This window comes from Saccostrea cucullata, unplaced genomic scaffold, assembly GCF_032062105.1.
Source record: "Saccostrea cucullata isolate Sc308-1 unplaced genomic scaffold, CSIRO_AGI_Scuc_v1 ctg126, whole genome shotgun sequence".
In the NCBI taxonomy this organism is placed as follows: Eukaryota; Metazoa; Mollusca; class Bivalvia; order Ostreida; family Ostreidae; genus Saccostrea; species Saccostrea cuccullata.
Window position 1 is genome coordinate 208,265 of NW_026928905.1, and position 19,329 is coordinate 227,593.

The following is a 19,329-nucleotide window of genomic DNA, read 5'->3' on the forward strand; positions in this document are numbered from 1 at the left end:
TTTCGAAGCAGGGATTAGCTCACCTGACTAACGTACGGGGATTAGCCCATTCATTATGATTTCTACGGAGTTAGTATACAGGTAAAGTATATCATTGAGGGAGTTAGCAAAATTCCAGATCCCCAAGGCCAAGACTATTTCCCGAGGTGCAGCCGAGGAAAAAAGTGCTGGTCGAGGAGAACTGGAATTTTGCTATAAAAAAATAACTCCCTCAGTGATGTACTTTTTAATTGTTTCATTATACCAATAAAAAAAATAAGAAAAAAGAGGATTAAGAATGACGGGGAATTAGCTTTGGGAGCGGGAATTAGTTCACTTGACTAACGCACGGGGATTAGTCCAATAACTTATTATACCGATACAAAAGTAAAATCTAGAGGATTACGGATAACCGGGAATTAGCTTCCGAAGCAGGGATTAGCTTATTCGACTAACGCATGGGGATAGTCTAACATGGGGATAGTCTATTCACAGAATATAGGGATTAGGGAATTATTTACATTTTTACTATCTAATTTTTATATAGGGAAAAATTAGTAGAGGTATAATAATCAAAGCTAACGATCTAATGCGATATAAGGAAAAATCAGTAGAGGTATAAAAAAAGTACATATATCATTGCAGGAGTTAGCAAGATTCCAGTTCCCCTCGGCCAAGGCCATTTCCCTCTGCTTCGCCTCGGGAAAGATAGTCTTGGCCTTGGGAAACTGGAATCTTGCTAACTCTATCAATGATATACTTTAACTGTATATCACTTACTATCATCTTAACGCGTTTAGCAAGAAAACTGTTTCTTTGATCTAACTAAATCCCTCAAACTGGAAAGGATTCCTAGAACCAGCAAAGTGACGGCTAGGTTCCATACACGTTTGACATTGATCAATGTACAGCGATCGTTTACCTGTCGATTTTGTATAATCCCGATGGAATCCCTTTATCAAGTTTTTCATGTTAATTAATATCTTTATCCGCTTGAGATAAGGAAAATTAAATAACATGGAAAAACTGATTATTGCAGCGGCTGGAGTTTTTGCTATTTGACATAAAATAGCAACGTGACCTGATGGAATTGTAATCATGATGGATTAGCATTCCTTTATGAACTTAATATCCATTGTTTTCCCTATAAATTTTGAATAATTTTTATCGGAGACAAGGAAAAACTCTTCATAGCGATTATTGTGGATTCAGATATTCAGTCAAAATATGCACGTTCGCATCACAGGGTTATTAAGAAGAGTACATTAAAATTTCTGTTAAGGAGAGCAACAAACAGAACAGAGTGTACTTTTTTTCTTTGAAAACGTTTTAAAATTATATACAGCAAATACAGGGGATGCAGTGTGAGAGAATACTTTCTATACTTATAGCAGTAACGAATTCGATAGGTAAGTATATAGTCATCTGCAATTTCGTTAAAGAACCTAGATAAATGACTGAAACTAAACCATGCTAATTATGTTCTGAGCAGATTTACATGTAAAAGTATAAGCAACCCCGTCTACCCAAGGATACTTTGTGGTAAGTTTGGTTGAATTTTGCTCAGTGGTTTTTGAAAAGAAGTCGAAAGCGTGAAAATTTTGTACAGACAGCTAAAGGGACAATTATAGACAGACAGACAGACAGCTAGACGGACGTCGGACAGAATGTGCACAGGTGAGCTTAAAACTTATAATCAATACGTTTATATAATTTACAAAGAAGATGAGTGAACAAGGCGGGCAGAATGCCTATAGCGTCGGATATTAAGAAATATTCAATAAGTGAATTGAGTATTTAAATTAACTTCTCATTATTAAAATTCATGACATTATGAGAAAAAAACATTTTCTGAGGGAAAAAAATTTCGTAAAAAATTCTTTTATAAAATGGATTAAAATCATAACATGATATTCGAACCCCTAGCAATAGAAACCCGACGTTTGACTATCATACTACTTTGAGACTAACGCGCTAAGTGTGCTTTTAAGGTATAGTGGGTCCTCGCTCCATGTTTTTGTAAACCAAAAAAAATAAAAATGTATATTTAATTGCAAACTTTTAGGATTACCTTTCAAAAAAAATGGAGCGAAGACCCACTCATATTGAAATTTTTTTGTAAAGTATGAGAAAATTTCAGATCGTTTTTGTTCTTTTTAGTGTGTGTGTATGCTTTTTCATAGGTAAATATTTGCAGTATTTGTGAGATTTTTGTAAATTGTAGAGATTTTACATTAAGTATACTTTAATATTAGATGAACTATCAAATAAAATTTGGATATAATTGAGATTAACTTTTCCACTTCTTATCTGTCGCGCTATAGGCACTTCATCCGCCGTATCCCCCATCTTCTTACTAGTATTATGCCCCCCCCCCTTTCGAAGAAGCTTTTCTGCTGCCGGTCAGTCTGTCGGTCCACCATCAGTTTCCGCTCATTTTCTTTGCAGAGGTTGTACATATTGAAATGAAATTTAGTATACAGATTTATCAAAGGGATATTTAGGTCAAGGTCTGTTTTGGATACGATCGAGCCATTTTGGAAGAGTTATGTCCCTTGGACTTTGAAAATTCAAATTATTCTAGGGAGGGGGGCATAATGGTTTTACAAACATCTCTTTTCATTTAATAGATTTTTGCATTCCGCAAATTCTCTCTAGTGCGGAGGACGATGAAACCATTCTCTTGGTAAAACAGGCAGAGGACGGGACATCAATGGAGTCCTTCCTCTCAGACGACCATTATAGTGCTCCACTTAATACCAAAAATATCATCGGCCTGTTAAAGACAAACTACAAAAGCATGTTACTAAAGAAAGCTTACCAGAATCCTCCCGACACTGTAAGACATAGATCGGGATAAGTGTTATAATTCATACAGAAATTTTGAAATAAAAAAGCAAAAAAAAAATAAATAAATAAATAAATAGATAAAAAATAAATAAATAAATAAATAAACATTAAAATTGATCAATCCAACGTGATCAAATTTCTCCTTGTGATAATTGTAGCCTCATATTTGTTTACAATTACCGATAAAATGTTGTCTTTGACCATCTCTTGTAGATTACTTTGAGGTTTTTGAATCTGTATGGCGATGTGCTCTTCTGGATAAAGTTTGAAAATCCAACTATGCTGCCCGGATTTCGTTTTAGAAGCAACAATTTTACTTCTTCGCACAAAATTTTACATTTAAGTTACAAAATGCTTCATAGGTAAGAAAATGCGTGTTATGTTCATTTTGTCTTAATAGTAGTATTAATTTAATACTAACTTAACTAACTTAATACTTAAATTTACCTTTAACTTAAATTTAACTTTAATACTTAACTTATCTAAATACTAGAATTAATTTAATACTAATATGTAACTTAATTAGTTTGTTTGTTGTTGTTGTTTTTTGTGTGTGTGTGTGTGTGTGTGTTTTTTTTTTTTTTTTGTGGTTTTTTTTTTTTTTTTTGGTCGATACAATGATCTTGTCAGCAAATACAACCTATCATTAAGTCAAATGCTGACTGACGTTTTTTATACTAATTGTTATTCCATTATTTACACACTCAATTGTCTATGGTTAGTCTGTCTGTCAAAAAGGAGCACATGGCGGGTTTGACTGGTCACTCCTCAGGCAGGGGAAGCTTACTCCTCCATGGCACCGTATCCCATCTCTGGAGTTTCAGTGGTCCGTGTTTGCTCTGCTCCTGATTTGTAGTTTAATGGTATTTTGAGCTTGAATTCCGCTTTCAGTGTCTGTATATATTTCATCGATAGTTGCCCCCCTCCCCCCCAAAAAATTACCCTTTGCAATGCAATGTTTACCATCTTGCTTTATCCCTTTGTTGCTCAATGCAGTAATTTTAGCATTCTCAGCATACCAAAGGGTGATAGTTTTGTCTTCATAAAAATGGGCTTTGAATGTTTAGAAAGAAAATAAGACATTGACATTTTTAAGAATTCTAGCAAATGAATGAAGCCAAATCGGCAGGTTGGAAATATTGTGGCTTTTGCTTGAAAAAGGAGAATTAAAAATAAACCCTAATGGTTGGCCATGCGAACTTGGCGATTACCACTTACCCTATCAGCCATTGGCAATAAGTATTTAGCGATAGAGAATTTTGGTGAAAATTAAAGAATTTATTAATATTCCGTTAGGGCAAACGCATGCAATATATTCTGGTATATAACAATTATACATCTACTCGTATATTTATATATTAAGTCAGGGAAATCACCGAAATGGTTGTACTTAAAAATTTTGTAGCTCTTTTTATTGGCAACAAGTCGAGGACAGGCGTGGTACCTGGTTTACAATTTTTGAGGGATATGACTTTCAAAAAAGGACTTTTCCTAAGTTTTTGTTCTCTCAAAGCAGAACTACGCCGTACAAATTGGTGACAGGTGTGTATGCAATTTTTCATTGAAGTAAGCTTAATTAGATACATGTCGCGTATAGTTATCACATCAAATATGTATTTGCTTTTTTTCAGATCCCTTCGTCTATTCAGAATGCTACAACATAACAAAGAGCTTGCCATCACATGAAAATGTCTCTTTGCGAAACTGTCACTTAAAATGTAAAACCAAAAACGACATACATATGGCAATTGGGGTAATTATTTTATCACAGTGATGAGAATATGGAACATGTAGTAAATTCTATTTTGAACCATAAACATCAGAGGAAATAAAACATTTATTTAAAAAAAATTGCTATACTGAATTACGCGAACTGTTTTATTTGAAAGGCGATAGATCAAGAGATATCTCTAAAACTGGAAAAAATTATGTCAGTCAAGAGCTCTACAGGGCTTTTGTTACTTGTTTTAAAAAAATTAAAGCATCTCAATCCTGAATTGTAAACTAAATCTGCTTGAATATCTCACTTTCCTAAGTCTTTGTCAAAACATTTTCAGAACATGTGAAAAAAATAGTAGTACCGGTACCATTGTGTTTACAGGTACCATCATTGAATGATCAGGTAGTACAATTGGATTCACATCTAGAACTTGTATCACATGTAGCACCACTTTATTTATGGTATATGAATTTAGAATACCGTCTTTGAATTTAGCACCATTGTATTCATGTGTAGCACATTTACTTGTAGCACAAGTGCATTTACAAATAGCACCAATGTGTTAATATGTGACACCATTGTATTTACTCACCAGTATATGTGGCACCATATCTTATTTACATGTAGCACCATTGTATTTACATATAGCACCATTGATTCACATGTAGCACCATTGTATTTACATGTAGCACAATCTTATTTACATGAAGAACCATTGTATTTACGTGAAACACCATTATATTTATATGTAGCACCATTGTATTTACATGTAGCACAATCTTATTCACAGGTAGCACAATAATATTCACATGAAGCCTCACTGTATTTACATGTAGCACCATTGTATTGACATGTAGCACTATTGTATTAACATGTAGCACCATTGTATTTATTTGTTACATCATTGTATTTACATATAGCACCATTGTATTTACATGTAGCACCATTGTATTTACTTGTGTCATCATTGTATTTAGATGTGTCATCATTGTATTTGCATATACATGTAGCACCATTGTATTTACATGTAGCACCATTGTATTTACTTGTGTCATCATTGTATTTAGATGTGTCATCATTGTATTTGCATATAGCACTATCTTATTTACATGTAGCACCATTGTATTTACATGTAGCACCATTGTATTTACATGTAGCACCATCTTATTTACATGTAGCACCATTGTATTTACATGTAGCATCATTGTAATAGGTTTTACCATTGGAACTTACATGTAGATACAGCACTGTTGAATTCTCATGTACCACCATTGTATTTCTATATGTAGCATCATTGTTATTTTTCAAGACTGTATTACCATCTTCATACTTCAAATGCACCTTTTTATTTGCATTTATTTCATTATTATAATACATGTGTCATCATTGTATTAATATTTAGCACCATTGTATTTACATGTAGCACAATTGTATTCACATGTAGCACCATTGTATTTAGATGTTGCACCATTGTATTTACATGTGCCACTATTGTATTAAGTTGTAGCACCATTGTATTTACATGTTACACCTTTGTATTTACATGTAGGACCATTGTATTTACTTGTTACATCTTGTATTTACATGTAGGACTATTGTATTTACGTATAGCACAATCTTATTTACATGAAGATTCATTGTAATTACATGAAGCACCATTATATTTACATGTAGCACCATTATATTTACATGTAGCACCATTGTATTTACATGTAGGATCATTGTATTTATATGTGCCATGTGTAATTGTATTTACATGTAGTACAATTGTATTTACATGTAGCACCATTGTATTTACATGTGTAATCATTGTATTTACATGTGTCATCATTGTATTTACATGTAGCACTATTGTATTTAATTGTTATAATCATTGTATTTACATGTAGCACTATTGTATTTACATGTAGCGCCATTGTATTTACATGTAACACTATTGTATTTACATGTAGCACAATTGTATTTACATGTAGCACTATTGTATTTAATTGTTATAATCATTGTATTTACATGTAGCACTATTGTATTTACATGTAGCGCCATTGTATTTACATGTAACACTATTGTATTTACATGTAGCACCATTGTATTTACATGTAGCACTATTGTATTTATATGTAGCACCATTGTATTTACATGTAGCAGCATGTATTTATATGTAGCACCATTGTATTCATATGTACCACTATTGTATTTACATGTAGCACCATTGTATTTACATGTGTCATTATTGTATGTACATGTACCACTATTGTATTTACATGTAGCACCCTTGTATTTACTAGTGTCATCTTTGTATTTAATTGTGTCATCATTGTATTTACATGTAGCACTATTTTATTTAATTGTTATAATCATTGTATTTACATGTAGCACCATTGTATTTACATGTAGCACTATTGTATTTACATGTAGCACCAGTGTATTTACATGTAGCACTATTGTATTTACATGTAGCACTATTGTATTTACATGTAGTACCATTGTATTTACATGTAGCACCATTGTATCTACATGTAGCACTATTGTATTTACATGTAGCACCATTGTATTTACATGTAATACCATTGTAATTACATGTAGCACCATTGTTTTTACATGTAGCACCATTGAATTTACTTTTTACATCATTGTATGTACATGTACCACTATTGTATTTACATGCGTCATCATTGTATTTACTTGTTACATCATTGTATGTACATGTACCACTATTGTATTTACATGTAGTACCATTGTTTTTACTTGTTACATCATTGTATTTACATGTTGCACAATAGTTTTTACTTGCAACCCCACTGTATTTAAATGTACTACCATTACTTGCAGTATCACTGTATTTAATTAAATGTAGCTATATAGCACCTGTGTTTTACATGTTATGCGAGTATCATATATATATCATTTTCTTCCTTTCAAGATTAACACTATGTGTCACTGTGGACAGTTCCACAGATACAGATTGGTGCCCCGTGACCTTTGCCCCCTGTGTCCCGACTTCCCAGACCTAAGATGTCCCACCAAACAACACATCTTTGCTGGCTATTTGTTACAAGGTACTTACCCAGTAGTATTTTTATGCGCCCAGATTGATAGATCCGAGGCATATTTTGTTTTTGTCCTGTCTGTTTATCTGTTTGTTTGTTTGTCTGCAAACTTTAACCTTCACCATAACTTTTGAACGTTGAAAGAAAGAGACTTGATATTTGGTATGCATACTCCACTAATTAAGCTCTTACAATGACACATAGGTCAATGACCTTGTGAATTTGACTGTGACCTATATGCTAAAAATAGCTTTTTCGTACCTACGCCATAACTTTTGAATCATAAGAGATAGAGACTTCATATTTGGTATGCATACTCCACTAATCAAGTTCTTTCAAATGACACCAAGGTCAATGACCTTGTGACCTTGACTTTGACCTATATGCTAAAATAGCTTTTTTCAAACTTTGTTGCCGCAGGGCGCATAGTGTTTCACAAATACATATTGTTATTTTATCAAGTACTGAAGTAGTTTATAAAGTATAAGATTGAAGGTCAGAATACATTGTCCAAAAATCATATTCTCTTTTGGGAAGTGGGCTGCAGCATTTATAAATTTCCACAGGTGATTCAAATTTCTTTTTTTTTTTCAGAAACAGACATAGCAGCTAGCATTGCTCATAATTATACTTACCATCATCACATGATTACAATCAATCAAACAACTACATTTTTAACGGTAACTTTTCGGTTAATGATAAAATAAAACAAAATGTGCATTGCTACTGGTTTGAAACCATTTCCTCATATATAATCCTTTAATACTAATAAGATGTTTCAAGATTCTGTATTTTTATTTTTTGAAGGGAGCAGACTTAAAACCTGAGCTCAAAATTCCCATCCAGCCAATTTACATAATCCCAAAAATCATCATGATGACTCGAAGATGCAGCATAGCCAAATTAAAACTGGATTATAGCCCTTATTCAAATTGTGCAGACTTCAAGGAAATAATGGTATATAGAATATAATGAAAGTAATCCAAAGCAAATACAACACAAAAAGCAGAATTTAATTTATTTTATGAGATTTTTTTTGTTCTTAAATCAAAATAAGAATGAAAGTTCCTGTTCTTGTGTTAATAGGAATTCAGTAGCAATGCCATCCCGATATACTGTTTACGATTATCCAATACTTGTGTCAGACCTTTTACAGTGAATATATCCATTCCTTTTGTAACAGGTATGCTGATGTGGTACTTTATAGTTTAACTTCCTAGTAAATTGATTAATCATATTTGCAATTGGCCAAGAATTGTAAAAGAACTTTTATCTGTTTTATAGAAAAATTATTTTTTAAAAAATATATAAATTACTTTATTACCAGTTCATTTATAAATAAATTATCATTGAAATAACTTCATATATCTTTGTATATGTATATCTTCAACAAGAGAAAAATGTTGCTTTAAAGTTGTTTTAAGTAATATTTTTTTAATATTGTTTACAGGAAAATACATCAGTGCCCAAAGAATGGTCATCACTGGAAGATGGAACACAGCAAGTATGACATGTACTCAGACAAAAGTTTTAATTTAACTTATTTTGTGATTTACATGAGTTGTAAGGCTATCAATTCTTGTAGGTACAACAGAAGGGGTAACATCGAGTGATATTTCCTCTGGTTTGACTACAAAGGACACAACCCAAATAAAGTATAGCATGAAAAAACTCTTCACTACCAGTGCTACTAAAGTAGTCAACAGACCAACGACAAATACACTTTTGCTGTCAACAGTGGATCATCTTTTGACAAAAATAGCCACAAGATCTTCAACAATAAAGGACTTCACTTTGAAAAATTCTTCTCTTGTATTAAACATTAAAACATCATCAAAAACTGTCACCCACAATGCACCACTTCCTGCTAAAACTGTTTCCCATGATGCCTCAGAAGCTGGAGCCAGAACTCTCACTACATCAAATACTTTCCAATCCATTTCAGGGAAAAATTCTAGATTTACAAGGTCCTTTCCAATGAAAGCATTCTCTTTGACAAATACTACTTCTTCAACTGCTATGATTCAAAACAACAGCAAAGAATTGAAAACAGGTATTAAAAATCTGTCAACACATGGGAAACAAAACAGGTCAAATCAGGCAGAAAACATGAAAATCGAGACAGTTTGTGCTGAAAGAATGAAACACATGCCTTTTAATTGCAAACAATGCATCCCATATGTTAACAAATCTACACACGTGACAGAAAACATAAACAATTTATTACAAAAAATCAAGAAAAAATTATTATTACCCAAGAAAAATTTAACTTCCTATCGGAGACGACTTGGGAGTGCTGAGGACAATCGGCAGAGTGCTGTCAATATGGGCTGTGTAGGAATGGCTGTTATTGTGAGCTGTGTAGTGTGGATTATATCAACAGATGTTGTAAATATAGTGACTTTTATTGTATGGATGATAAAGAGACTTTGTGCAACAGATGCTGTTTTAGTACGACTTGAGTAACTGACTAAAGATTGTTTTAAACAATTACTAGAACATGTATTCCATTAAACAAATCTTTAAGATAAACTTCCATGTCTGTATGATGTGTTTCCAGTTATAATGAAGACAAAGAAACAAACAATGGATGTCATAAGACATATATTCTACAAGGCACAACAAAAAAGTGATTTTCTAAAAATTGTGCACAAGAATTAAACTTTTTTTAACAAAGGGCCAGAGCATATGTGACCCTCGATGACCTTTGTAATTTAGGTCAGGAAATGTCCAGACATACAAATCTTTACTGTTAAAACTGATACTCTCAGGTTTCTCAACATGTACATATACTTTCAGAACAGAATAAAGAAGAATAAACTAATTTTTACCTTCAATATAGTAGACATGGTAAAAGTCTTGGTACAAAAAAAAATTGAGAAATTGTTATGACATAATTATTTTATTAGTTTTGTGCAAAATTTCTGCTACTGTAAAATCACTTTTTAAGACTTAATTTTTGCATAATTATGTGAGAAAGTCAGCTCAATAACATTTCATTACTGTGAATATTTTAATTAGCATAAGATATACATGTACACTGTATTTACAGCAATAACCAAAATTCTTGAAAATTTTGTTAGTAAATACCTAAAACCTACCCCAAAAAGAAAAAGTTTTCATGAAAATTTTAGTGATCTACAGTAATAAATGGTTATACTGATCTGCCCTATTCAGTAATTTTAATAAAATAAAATTCATAGATATTTAAACATGATATAGTTAGTTAGTTGATATATCTATTGTACTACAATGTACTATACTATTTCATTATTCATATTGCACAATAACAAACATTTCCTTTGAGATCTACAATATTTTTCAGAATTTGACCACATGAACAAGAAATTTACATAGATACCTAGAGTAATATTAAAACAATACATAAATTTTACCATTACTCCAGACCTCTAATTTTTTTTCTGATAATAATCTGAACAAGAAGTAAACATGTCATAATCAATAGCACAGTCATATCTGTGGGTATACATAAAACCTTGCTAGTGTCCCAAGGATGTTACACTGTCTAAGCAGGAATTTGTCCTTGACCTTTGTACCGGTCAAACTTTATAAGTGGAAGAAGAGAAAGCGTGAAGGTTCCCCATCTGACTTAATCCACTCTGTATGTGGTTTATATGAATCTCCACATTGTTCTGGAAAGCACTAAAAATAAAGGGAAATTTGTTAAGAACTGCAAATGATAGGTTGTTTTGTTGCCACATTGTAGCCCTTCATTTCAATTAGAATCCCCTTTTGGTTTTGGAGAAGATGTCATTGTGAAAAGTTTATAAGAACATGACATTGAACAACGGACAAATTTCAATTGGAAAAGCTTTTGAGTTCAGGTGCGCAAAAAGTGTTTTCTTTAACTCTGACAAATTTAAATGTACAACTCTAACAGACTGACAGATACTTACTTGATACTGTTTCCATCCAACTTATCCTTGATTTCTTTTAAGGTATCTTGCAAACACTTGAATTCAAAGGAGTTAAATTCTTGCTCAGAAAATGTCTGTAATGATAAAATATTTATACAGTAAATGAAAATATTCTTCTTCTATTCACTCTGCAAAAATAATCATCAAAACTAATAAAATATTTTTAACATAAATAAACACTAAATCTGTGTAAATTGACCAACAAATGTTTAACTTACATGTAGCTTGATCAGTAATAAGATATTAACTATAGATTTTATATGCCTCAGTAATTTAGAAATTTTGACCTACCCGGACTTGCAGCATTAGAGATGTCAAACTGGAAATCAGATCCATAACTCTCTGGTTTTTGGAAGTTCTCTTGTGGAACATTCCCTGCAAAATTATATGAAAAAGAGTGAGTGAAATTTGAAATAATTAATACCATATAAAAGACCTAAAGCTAAATTACTATGGTGTATCTTTTTCCTTTTTTTTTTTAATAAAATGGATGTAACAATGTTACTGATTTTTATTACATGTGTTTGAAAGTGCATATTCTTTTCTGTTATGCACTAGTTTTAAAACTTTAAGTCTTACACTTATTCTGTTGACAATCTCTGCGGCTTCTTCATCACAGCCGGTTTTGATTTGTGAAGGTTCATCTAGTGGTGTCAAACCCATATCTGGGGCTAGCTATAAAGTAAAAAATTAAAATGACTTCTCCATTCAAAAATACTTTTATAAATACCATTTAAATAACATCAGACTGATTAACATTGACAAGAAATCAAAACTTGAACCAGACACTGTCATCCTTTAATCCATGTCTACAGCCTCAAGTGTCCTCCAACACAATGAGAGGATGAGTAAAGCTGAATCATGTCTCTTACTTTCAAATAATTACTAATCTACTATTATTGTTTACATGGGGGACCTATATTTTACCTCCTTGCAGTAACTCTGGACCACGTTTAGACACTCCCCTAGCTGTTTGTTGAGCTGTTCCAGTTCCAGGACTGTGGTGGCATACTTTCTCTGAAAGTCTGGAGTAATGGGCTGCTGGAATGATTTCTGATGATAAAACACAGAGCTAAATGTACTCAATCTTGACACGCCCTACAGATATAGCTTCCAACTTAATTAAGAAAGAAATTACAATATGGATTCTGCTTCTGGGTATAAAACTTAAGTTGTAGGTGTTTGGATAGCTAAGAAGGGGAGATAATTTAATAATAACAACATATCAATGTAAAAATTTTAACACTCACAGCTTTTTCTGCTTGTGTGTTTAAATCCTTCAGCTGATTGATCCAATCTTTCTTCAGTGAAAGGATTTTGGACAGTCTTGTCTATAAAATAAAATTCATGAGGTTTTTAATTTCATTTTTAATAGAGATAAATGTTCAAAGTTTGAATCACATTCCATGACATATATGGATTATTGCAATTGAAAAACTATTAGAGTTTTATCTAGAGATGAATCTTACCACTTGCACTAGGAACTTGATTGGGAATCCCCCATAGGTGCCTCCCTCCAGACTGAGTAATTTACCAGTGAACGTAGAACCACTCAGTAGAGGGTCATTATCCTGTCAAAAAGAAAATCATGACATAATTAATTTATACATTTTTTTAATGCAAATTGACTTGGGTTCAGAAACTTGTGTGACATAATTATGTTAAATCTGCATCTGGTGAACTTTCAATATCTTAGAAGCTTGAACAACCTTAGTTTTAATTGATTCATACGTTTTATGTAATTATTAAAATCCTAAAATGACTGAATTATTATACTCTGATTATCAACTACAAGAGTTACAACCCTGTGGACTTTCAAAAACTTCACAAAAATCTTTATTCAAAAACTTATTTGAGGCAATGAATTAAATAATTAAAGTCGGGAATTTTATAATTTACCAGTTCTGGGTTTGGAGATCCGAGACTGGGTACAAACTTTGGTGGTGAGAACATGGCTGGCTGCCGCGGGCGGTGTTTCTGTTGGAAGGCTGACAGAGGGATGGTCTCCTGAGGCTCCACGCTCTGTTACAGAAATATAAAACTTTATAACAATCCTTTCATTCTATAAACATAATGTCTAACAAGGCCTCATACATTAAAATCTGTATTTGTATTTATTATGGGTATTTCTTACCAGAACTTCATAGTCCGGGATGGAGTGAGTACCAATTCCTGGTCTATCAAATGTAATTCTGTAAGTGTTTGTCACTGTGTCTAAGGCATCTACTACACCAGTAAACAAGCCGTCCTGTGGCTTTCTAAGACGTGCTGTCAAATAATGAAAATGTTTGTACTCTTTACAAATTTCTTACACGTTCACACTACTGTAAATCACTTTTTATTCGCAAGAGCTTTATTTTCGCGTAATTACACGAAAGTGTGCTACAAGAAAATTTGGACTTTCAAACACTTCACGCGTATAATAGCATTCCTTTAGATTATATAGAGCAATAACCACTCTCGTGAAAATTTATTTTTTTAATCAAGAGTCAATGACTATCTGTTAGCGAAAATAAGGTTTGCAAAAATTTATGTCTACAAAGTATATAAATTTTGGATTTAAACTTTACTGAAAATTTACACAGGATCTGCAAATTTTGCAACAAGGTATAAAAATTAAAAAAATATATGAAATAACTCTCTCCAAGAAAATTTAAAACTACTTTCAGACTAAAACTTCTCTCTTAAAATTTTTTACTTTGAGTTTTTAATCATTCAACATAAATAATCAAGCAAAAATTGGTCATACAGTGTACTTGCTTTTGACAAGTGCAAGGAGAAAACGATCATACTTGCTTCTCCATAAAAACCAGTTTACTATTGCATGGTATAGTTACCTGTGACTTTAGTACCAATAACAAGGTGCATTGGTATTTCGTCTGGGAGATCTTTGAAGGTCTGGAGTTCCGACATCTTCCTCTGTTGAAGGAGTCTAATTTTGTTGCGTCTTATCTCGAGAGCTGCCCGCTCCTCCTCAAAGAATGCTGGCGAACACCTGTACAGGAATATAAGAGAATGAGAGCTTCAGATTGAATTCCATGGGGAGTAAATTCTTTGATCAAGTTAAGGTCAAATTTGATGAGCTTTCCAAGAAAGACCTACATTGTGTTATAAATCCAAAAGTTGAATAAACAAATCTAATTTGCTTTACCTTTATCAATGTTTATGAGCTGTGAATATAGTAAACAACATTTGTCAGATTTTATTAATACTTTTTATAGTTGCAGAGGGCACAAAACACAACTTAAAGGTTTAGCGCAATTTGGAATTTAGTCAAGTAGTTTAGGAAATATTTTGATACCTGCGAGGCTTGCCCATTAGACGGCGGATTTTGCACCACTCCACTCTACGAAGTTTTTTCATCTTTAGTTGTGGAAAGGACTCTTTCATACAGATGCAAAAATCATTCTCTATCAGGAAGAGTGGTCTGCAAAAAGAGTGAACAAATGTACAAAAAAGAATTAAAAGACTTGCCTAATACATGTATAAATCCAAATGACATTTACTCTCTCAGGGTTTAAAGTTAGAATTTTCAGCTCCATATTCAAAGATCTAATTTCCATACTTTCATACTCACATGTACAAGAAAATCATGTTTCATTAACTTTTATTAATTGCTAAAACAAGTCAGTAAAAAATTTATAGCAATTGGGTCTATAATTTATGTTATGGTATTTAATACTTACATTATAACTTCTTTTATACTTACATGTCTAAGTTCGAGTAGAACCATTCGTAACACACCCACTTATGAGCCTTGGGTAACTTCAGCAGATTTCTCAGTCTCACCCCAATGCCTTGAGCCATCCTTTTATCCTGAACAGTCAACCCAATGCCCTGAATCAAATTAAAACTTTATAAAATTCAACTGCTTACTTGAAAATATTTGCACTGCCACTTGCAAGAAAGCATACCTGTTTCCATTAACTGTTTTTCTTCATGCCATCTAATTTTGACACCATTTTGTTTCTTGTAGGTTTGCACTTCATTAGTTGTTTTTATCTTACAGTTTACACTTTCTATTTTTCACAGAAACTTACAGTTTACGTATATGCTTTTTAAATTATTTTTTTATTGCCTCTTACAAGATTTCCCTGACACTTACAGGTTTACGTTCCCTCTTTTTCTGGCTCCGTGGTCTGATAGAGAATGATGTGTCCTCGTCTGCATTGTAAAACTTGGTGTTCTTCTTCCTGATGCGTGTAGGCTAAAAAGGGGGGGGGGGGGAAATATTTACTCTTTTACAACAGTAATTATTAACATGAAAATAAATTAATCATAAATCTAAAAGCAGTGTAAATTTAAGACTGACACATGAGAATATACATTTTTATTCATAGACATCTCACATACATACTAAGGATTTACAAAAATGTAAAACATGGACTATTGTCAAAGCCGTTCATCTCTAGACTTAGCTTGCATAATGCTGTAAATTAATAATAATATTTTCCTTGTTCATGTTGTTGGTCTGTAACTTTTAATTAAGTATCAATGTCTATTAGAATCAAATCTGAAAGTAAACTCACATTTCTCTGTCTTGATGGGGACTTACCTATATAAAAAAACAACATTTCATTGAGTTAATATCAACATGTTTTATTGTTTATAAACAAGGCAAACTGAAATAATCTTATCATGCTTATGGAAGTTATATATATGTAACAAATTCAATTACATCTGCATCACACAGATAATTAACGGTACTTCATATAGTATTAGTAATGTCGATCAAAAGCTCTACAGAGCTTACATATGTATGTTACTTGTTTTAAAATCTGACTTTAAACAAGATTTTCTGATTCTGAGTAATATTAATTAATGTGTGTAACAAAATAACTGAACAGAATCATAAACATCATGAGGAAGGTAATAATAATAAAACCGAAATAAAGTTTTGAAAAACATCTAATTCTTCATCAAAAATATTAAAGCATGGTCTTCAAATTCAAAATAACATCGATCAATTCTCAGACTTAACCAATATTTCCATGCAAATACTGTTAACTTTGAGAACAAAAGCTTTCAAAGCACCAAATAATTTTTCATGCAAACTCTGCAAATTCGGAGATATATAATAATGATAATCCCAAAAGTTTATGATTTATAGCTATTTACTTATATTATGTCAGCACCCGAGTAAAATATGAGGCATGCGGATGGATTGGAAGCTAAATAACTGTATGCAATGATTTTGCAATCCCTGCAAGTAGTGTCAATGTTTGAGGCACCAGTGTCTATGTGCAGCTAAAAAACTTACCCTCGCTGAAACTAATTAAAGCTTCAGCTGACGAGCCTAGCAAATAGGAAATAGTGATGGTCATATTATTAGGGTTTTTTCCCTAAAAACTTAATACATGTAATCCAACACTACAATAATTAAAAATATCTTTGATTGAATACTTTATCAATCATGTTAATCAAACACTTTAAGTAAAATACATTCAATCATAATGCATTACACAACCATAAAAACCATATGTAGTAACTAATCAAGTAGTTGAAATTATGTAAATTTTATTGAAAATGATACAAATAGTTTAATATGATATGTTATATCAATTACATAATATGATATATACATGCAAAATTAACTAAATATATTTCATCATGTTTACACATACTGATACAGTAAATGGGATAATATACAGACTTCTTTTTATATACATAACAAGCTCTAACAACATAGCTACAGAACTGTATCGTTATGGTTTTATATATTTGTCTTTGACCATAACGCTGCAGATCCGGTAATGCAAAAAAAAGGTGCAATTTACAGCGCAATATTTTTTGCACACTTTTGGGGAGAATTTCTCCACTTTCTAGTTTCTAGCATTGGTCAATCAACTACCTTTCACTCCCTAATTCTAGGCACATTCTGTTGCCAATATGTATATTTTATTCACCTTCCAACCATTTATAGTTGTCTCTACAGGCAATAAACTTGCTTTAAGTGAATTTTCAGCATTCTAACAAATAATTTTAATCAAGCGAGTTTATCACTTGTAGAGATGACTGACCGATGCCGGAAAGTGGAGAAATTCTCTCCAAAAGTGCACAAAAAATAATGCGCTGTAAATTGCAACTTTTTTTGCATTACAGGATCTGTAGCGCTATGGTCAAAGATGAATATATAAAACCATATTACGCCACAGATCTGCAGCTACTAATGACATAGATAGAACGTTCTATCGTTAAAATGATATTGTCCTACGGACCCGGTTTTACGATAGAATTCGTCCCGTGTATTCGTAATGTAGCAAAAGAAACATGGGCGATAACTCGTACTCACTTTAACTCAGTACATTTACTACGAACAATCTAGAGAGTTCCGAATGTAAACATGGCAGGTAAACTTGGAGCAAGAGAAAAACGTTGAGAAAATTAATTGAATTTTCGTCTTTAGATGGATTATTTTCTTGGATCTAAGGCATAAGCAATCTCAAAAAGGTTTGTTTTGATTAATTTGGTAGTCATTTCCAGTGCAAATCCTTTTATATTCTTCAAAATCGTTTCGGAGCGGATCCGCTCTGATTTGCTACATTGCAAGTATATGGGACGTATTGTAACTGTGGTGAGGGCTTGTACCAAGACACAGATCATTCTAACTAGTTTTACTACTAATGACAATGCCTGGGCACAGAGAAAATTCAAACTAACTCTGCACATTGCTCGAAATGAATTCCTTTTCGCAGTAACTTCTAGACCAAATGTTACCTGCTAGCACATTTAGATAAGTGCACAATGCCAATAATGTTGGATATTAAAATATTCAGTTGGATTTCATGAGCTGTATATAATATTAAACATGTTAAAATGTAAATGAGAATAAAAAAAAAATAAATTCAATGAATTTTTTTTAAATGCTGCATTGTTAATGGTGATCTGTCAAATATATTTTCAGTTTATATCACTATTTTCAAAGAGATGAGATAGGCGTCCCCGATACATCATCAAACTTTAATCATTGAAATTAAACACAATATACATGATATATCAAAATATATTAAAAACATCAAATTTCACTTAAATCCTTTTATATAAAACCTGATCTTTTGTATTTTTAAATCATAATATGCTCTTTCTGACGTAAATCAACTTTAAAAATCTAAAAATCAAATTCTCACTTTCTAAATCATCCGCCATCTTTTGGCCTCGAAACGTGTAATATACAAACCAGAGACAGGCGGAAATAAAGAATCCGTAAAAGTATAACGGTTATTTCATAAGATAATTGATTTATTTCCCTTGATCAGATTGAAAGAAAAAAAGCTCCAGAAAGTTAGCTCCTTTAATAATTACATAAAAAAAAAAAATAGTCCATGGTTGTGATAATGACATCAATCATACACACGAGACTTTACATTTTATCAACATGTAAACGCACCTATGATATTATCATATTGTAAATTTTGAATTACTAGGGGGAGGTAAATGCAAAATTTACAACATGATAACTGTTGTAAATTTTGCATTTACCTCCCCCTAGTAAATTTAAAATTTACAACATGATAATATTGTGATCAGAAAGGTTACCCATATACCATGTTAGCGAAAATAAACTTTGCAAATAAAAAAGGTAAAAATAATCTCTTTGCCCAGGCATTACGAGTCATGAATTAGCTGCAGACCCGTAGCATTACGGTTTTATATGTTTGTCTTTGACCATAACGCTACAGATCCCGTAATGCAAAAAAAAGGTGCAATTGAATACGGCGCAATATTTTTTGCGCACTTTTGGGGAGAATTTCTCGACTTTCTAGCATTGTTCAATCAACTACCTTTCACTCCTTAA

At 32.3% G+C, this 19,329-nt stretch overlaps 2 protein-coding genes across 5 annotated transcripts; one reads left to right on the top strand and one right to left on the bottom strand.

The window, feature by feature from the left end:
• Nucleotides 1-1,646: 1,646 nt before the first annotated feature.
• On the top strand, nucleotides 1,647-10,067 carry LOC134279117 (uncharacterized). Its single transcript, XM_062761468.1, has 12 exons — nucleotides 1,647-1,656; nucleotides 2,610-2,818; nucleotides 3,043-3,191; nucleotides 4,235-4,371; nucleotides 4,461-4,582; nucleotides 4,931-4,951; nucleotides 7,470-7,605; nucleotides 8,191-8,276; nucleotides 8,404-8,553; nucleotides 8,683-8,779; nucleotides 9,047-9,100; nucleotides 9,182-10,067. The coding sequence occupies exons 1-12, from the start codon at nucleotides 1,647-1,649 to the stop codon at nucleotides 10,060-10,062; spliced, it is 2,052 nt and encodes a 683-aa protein (XP_062617452.1). The 3' UTR covers nucleotides 10,063-10,067.
• Nucleotides 10,068-10,468: 401 nt separating this feature from the next.
• Nucleotides 10,469-18,701, bottom strand: LOC134279139 (protein lin-9 homolog). Of its 4 annotated transcripts, none has more exons than XM_062761502.1 (16): nucleotides 18,662-18,699; nucleotides 16,795-16,830; nucleotides 16,064-16,089; nucleotides 15,640-15,741; nucleotides 15,244-15,371; nucleotides 14,836-14,961; nucleotides 14,372-14,529; nucleotides 13,669-13,802; nucleotides 13,434-13,556; nucleotides 13,004-13,105; nucleotides 12,785-12,865; nucleotides 12,462-12,572; nucleotides 12,114-12,209; nucleotides 11,826-11,909; nucleotides 11,514-11,608; nucleotides 10,469-11,259 (listed from the first exon to the last, which is right to left on the bottom strand). In XM_062761502.1, exons 1-16 carry the CDS (start codon nucleotides 18,678-18,680, stop codon nucleotides 11,157-11,159), a joined length of 1,524 nt encoding a protein of 507 aa, XP_062617486.1. In that variant the 5' UTR covers nucleotides 18,681-18,699; the 3' UTR covers nucleotides 10,469-11,156. The 4 variants fall into 4 exon arrangements, with proteins under 4 accessions (XP_062617486.1, XP_062617485.1, XP_062617484.1 ...); XM_062761501.1 differs by having other exon boundaries at nucleotides 12,462-12,575; XM_062761500.1 differs by having other exon boundaries at nucleotides 10,471-11,259; nucleotides 12,462-12,587.
• Nucleotides 18,702-19,329: the final 628 nt, after the last annotated feature.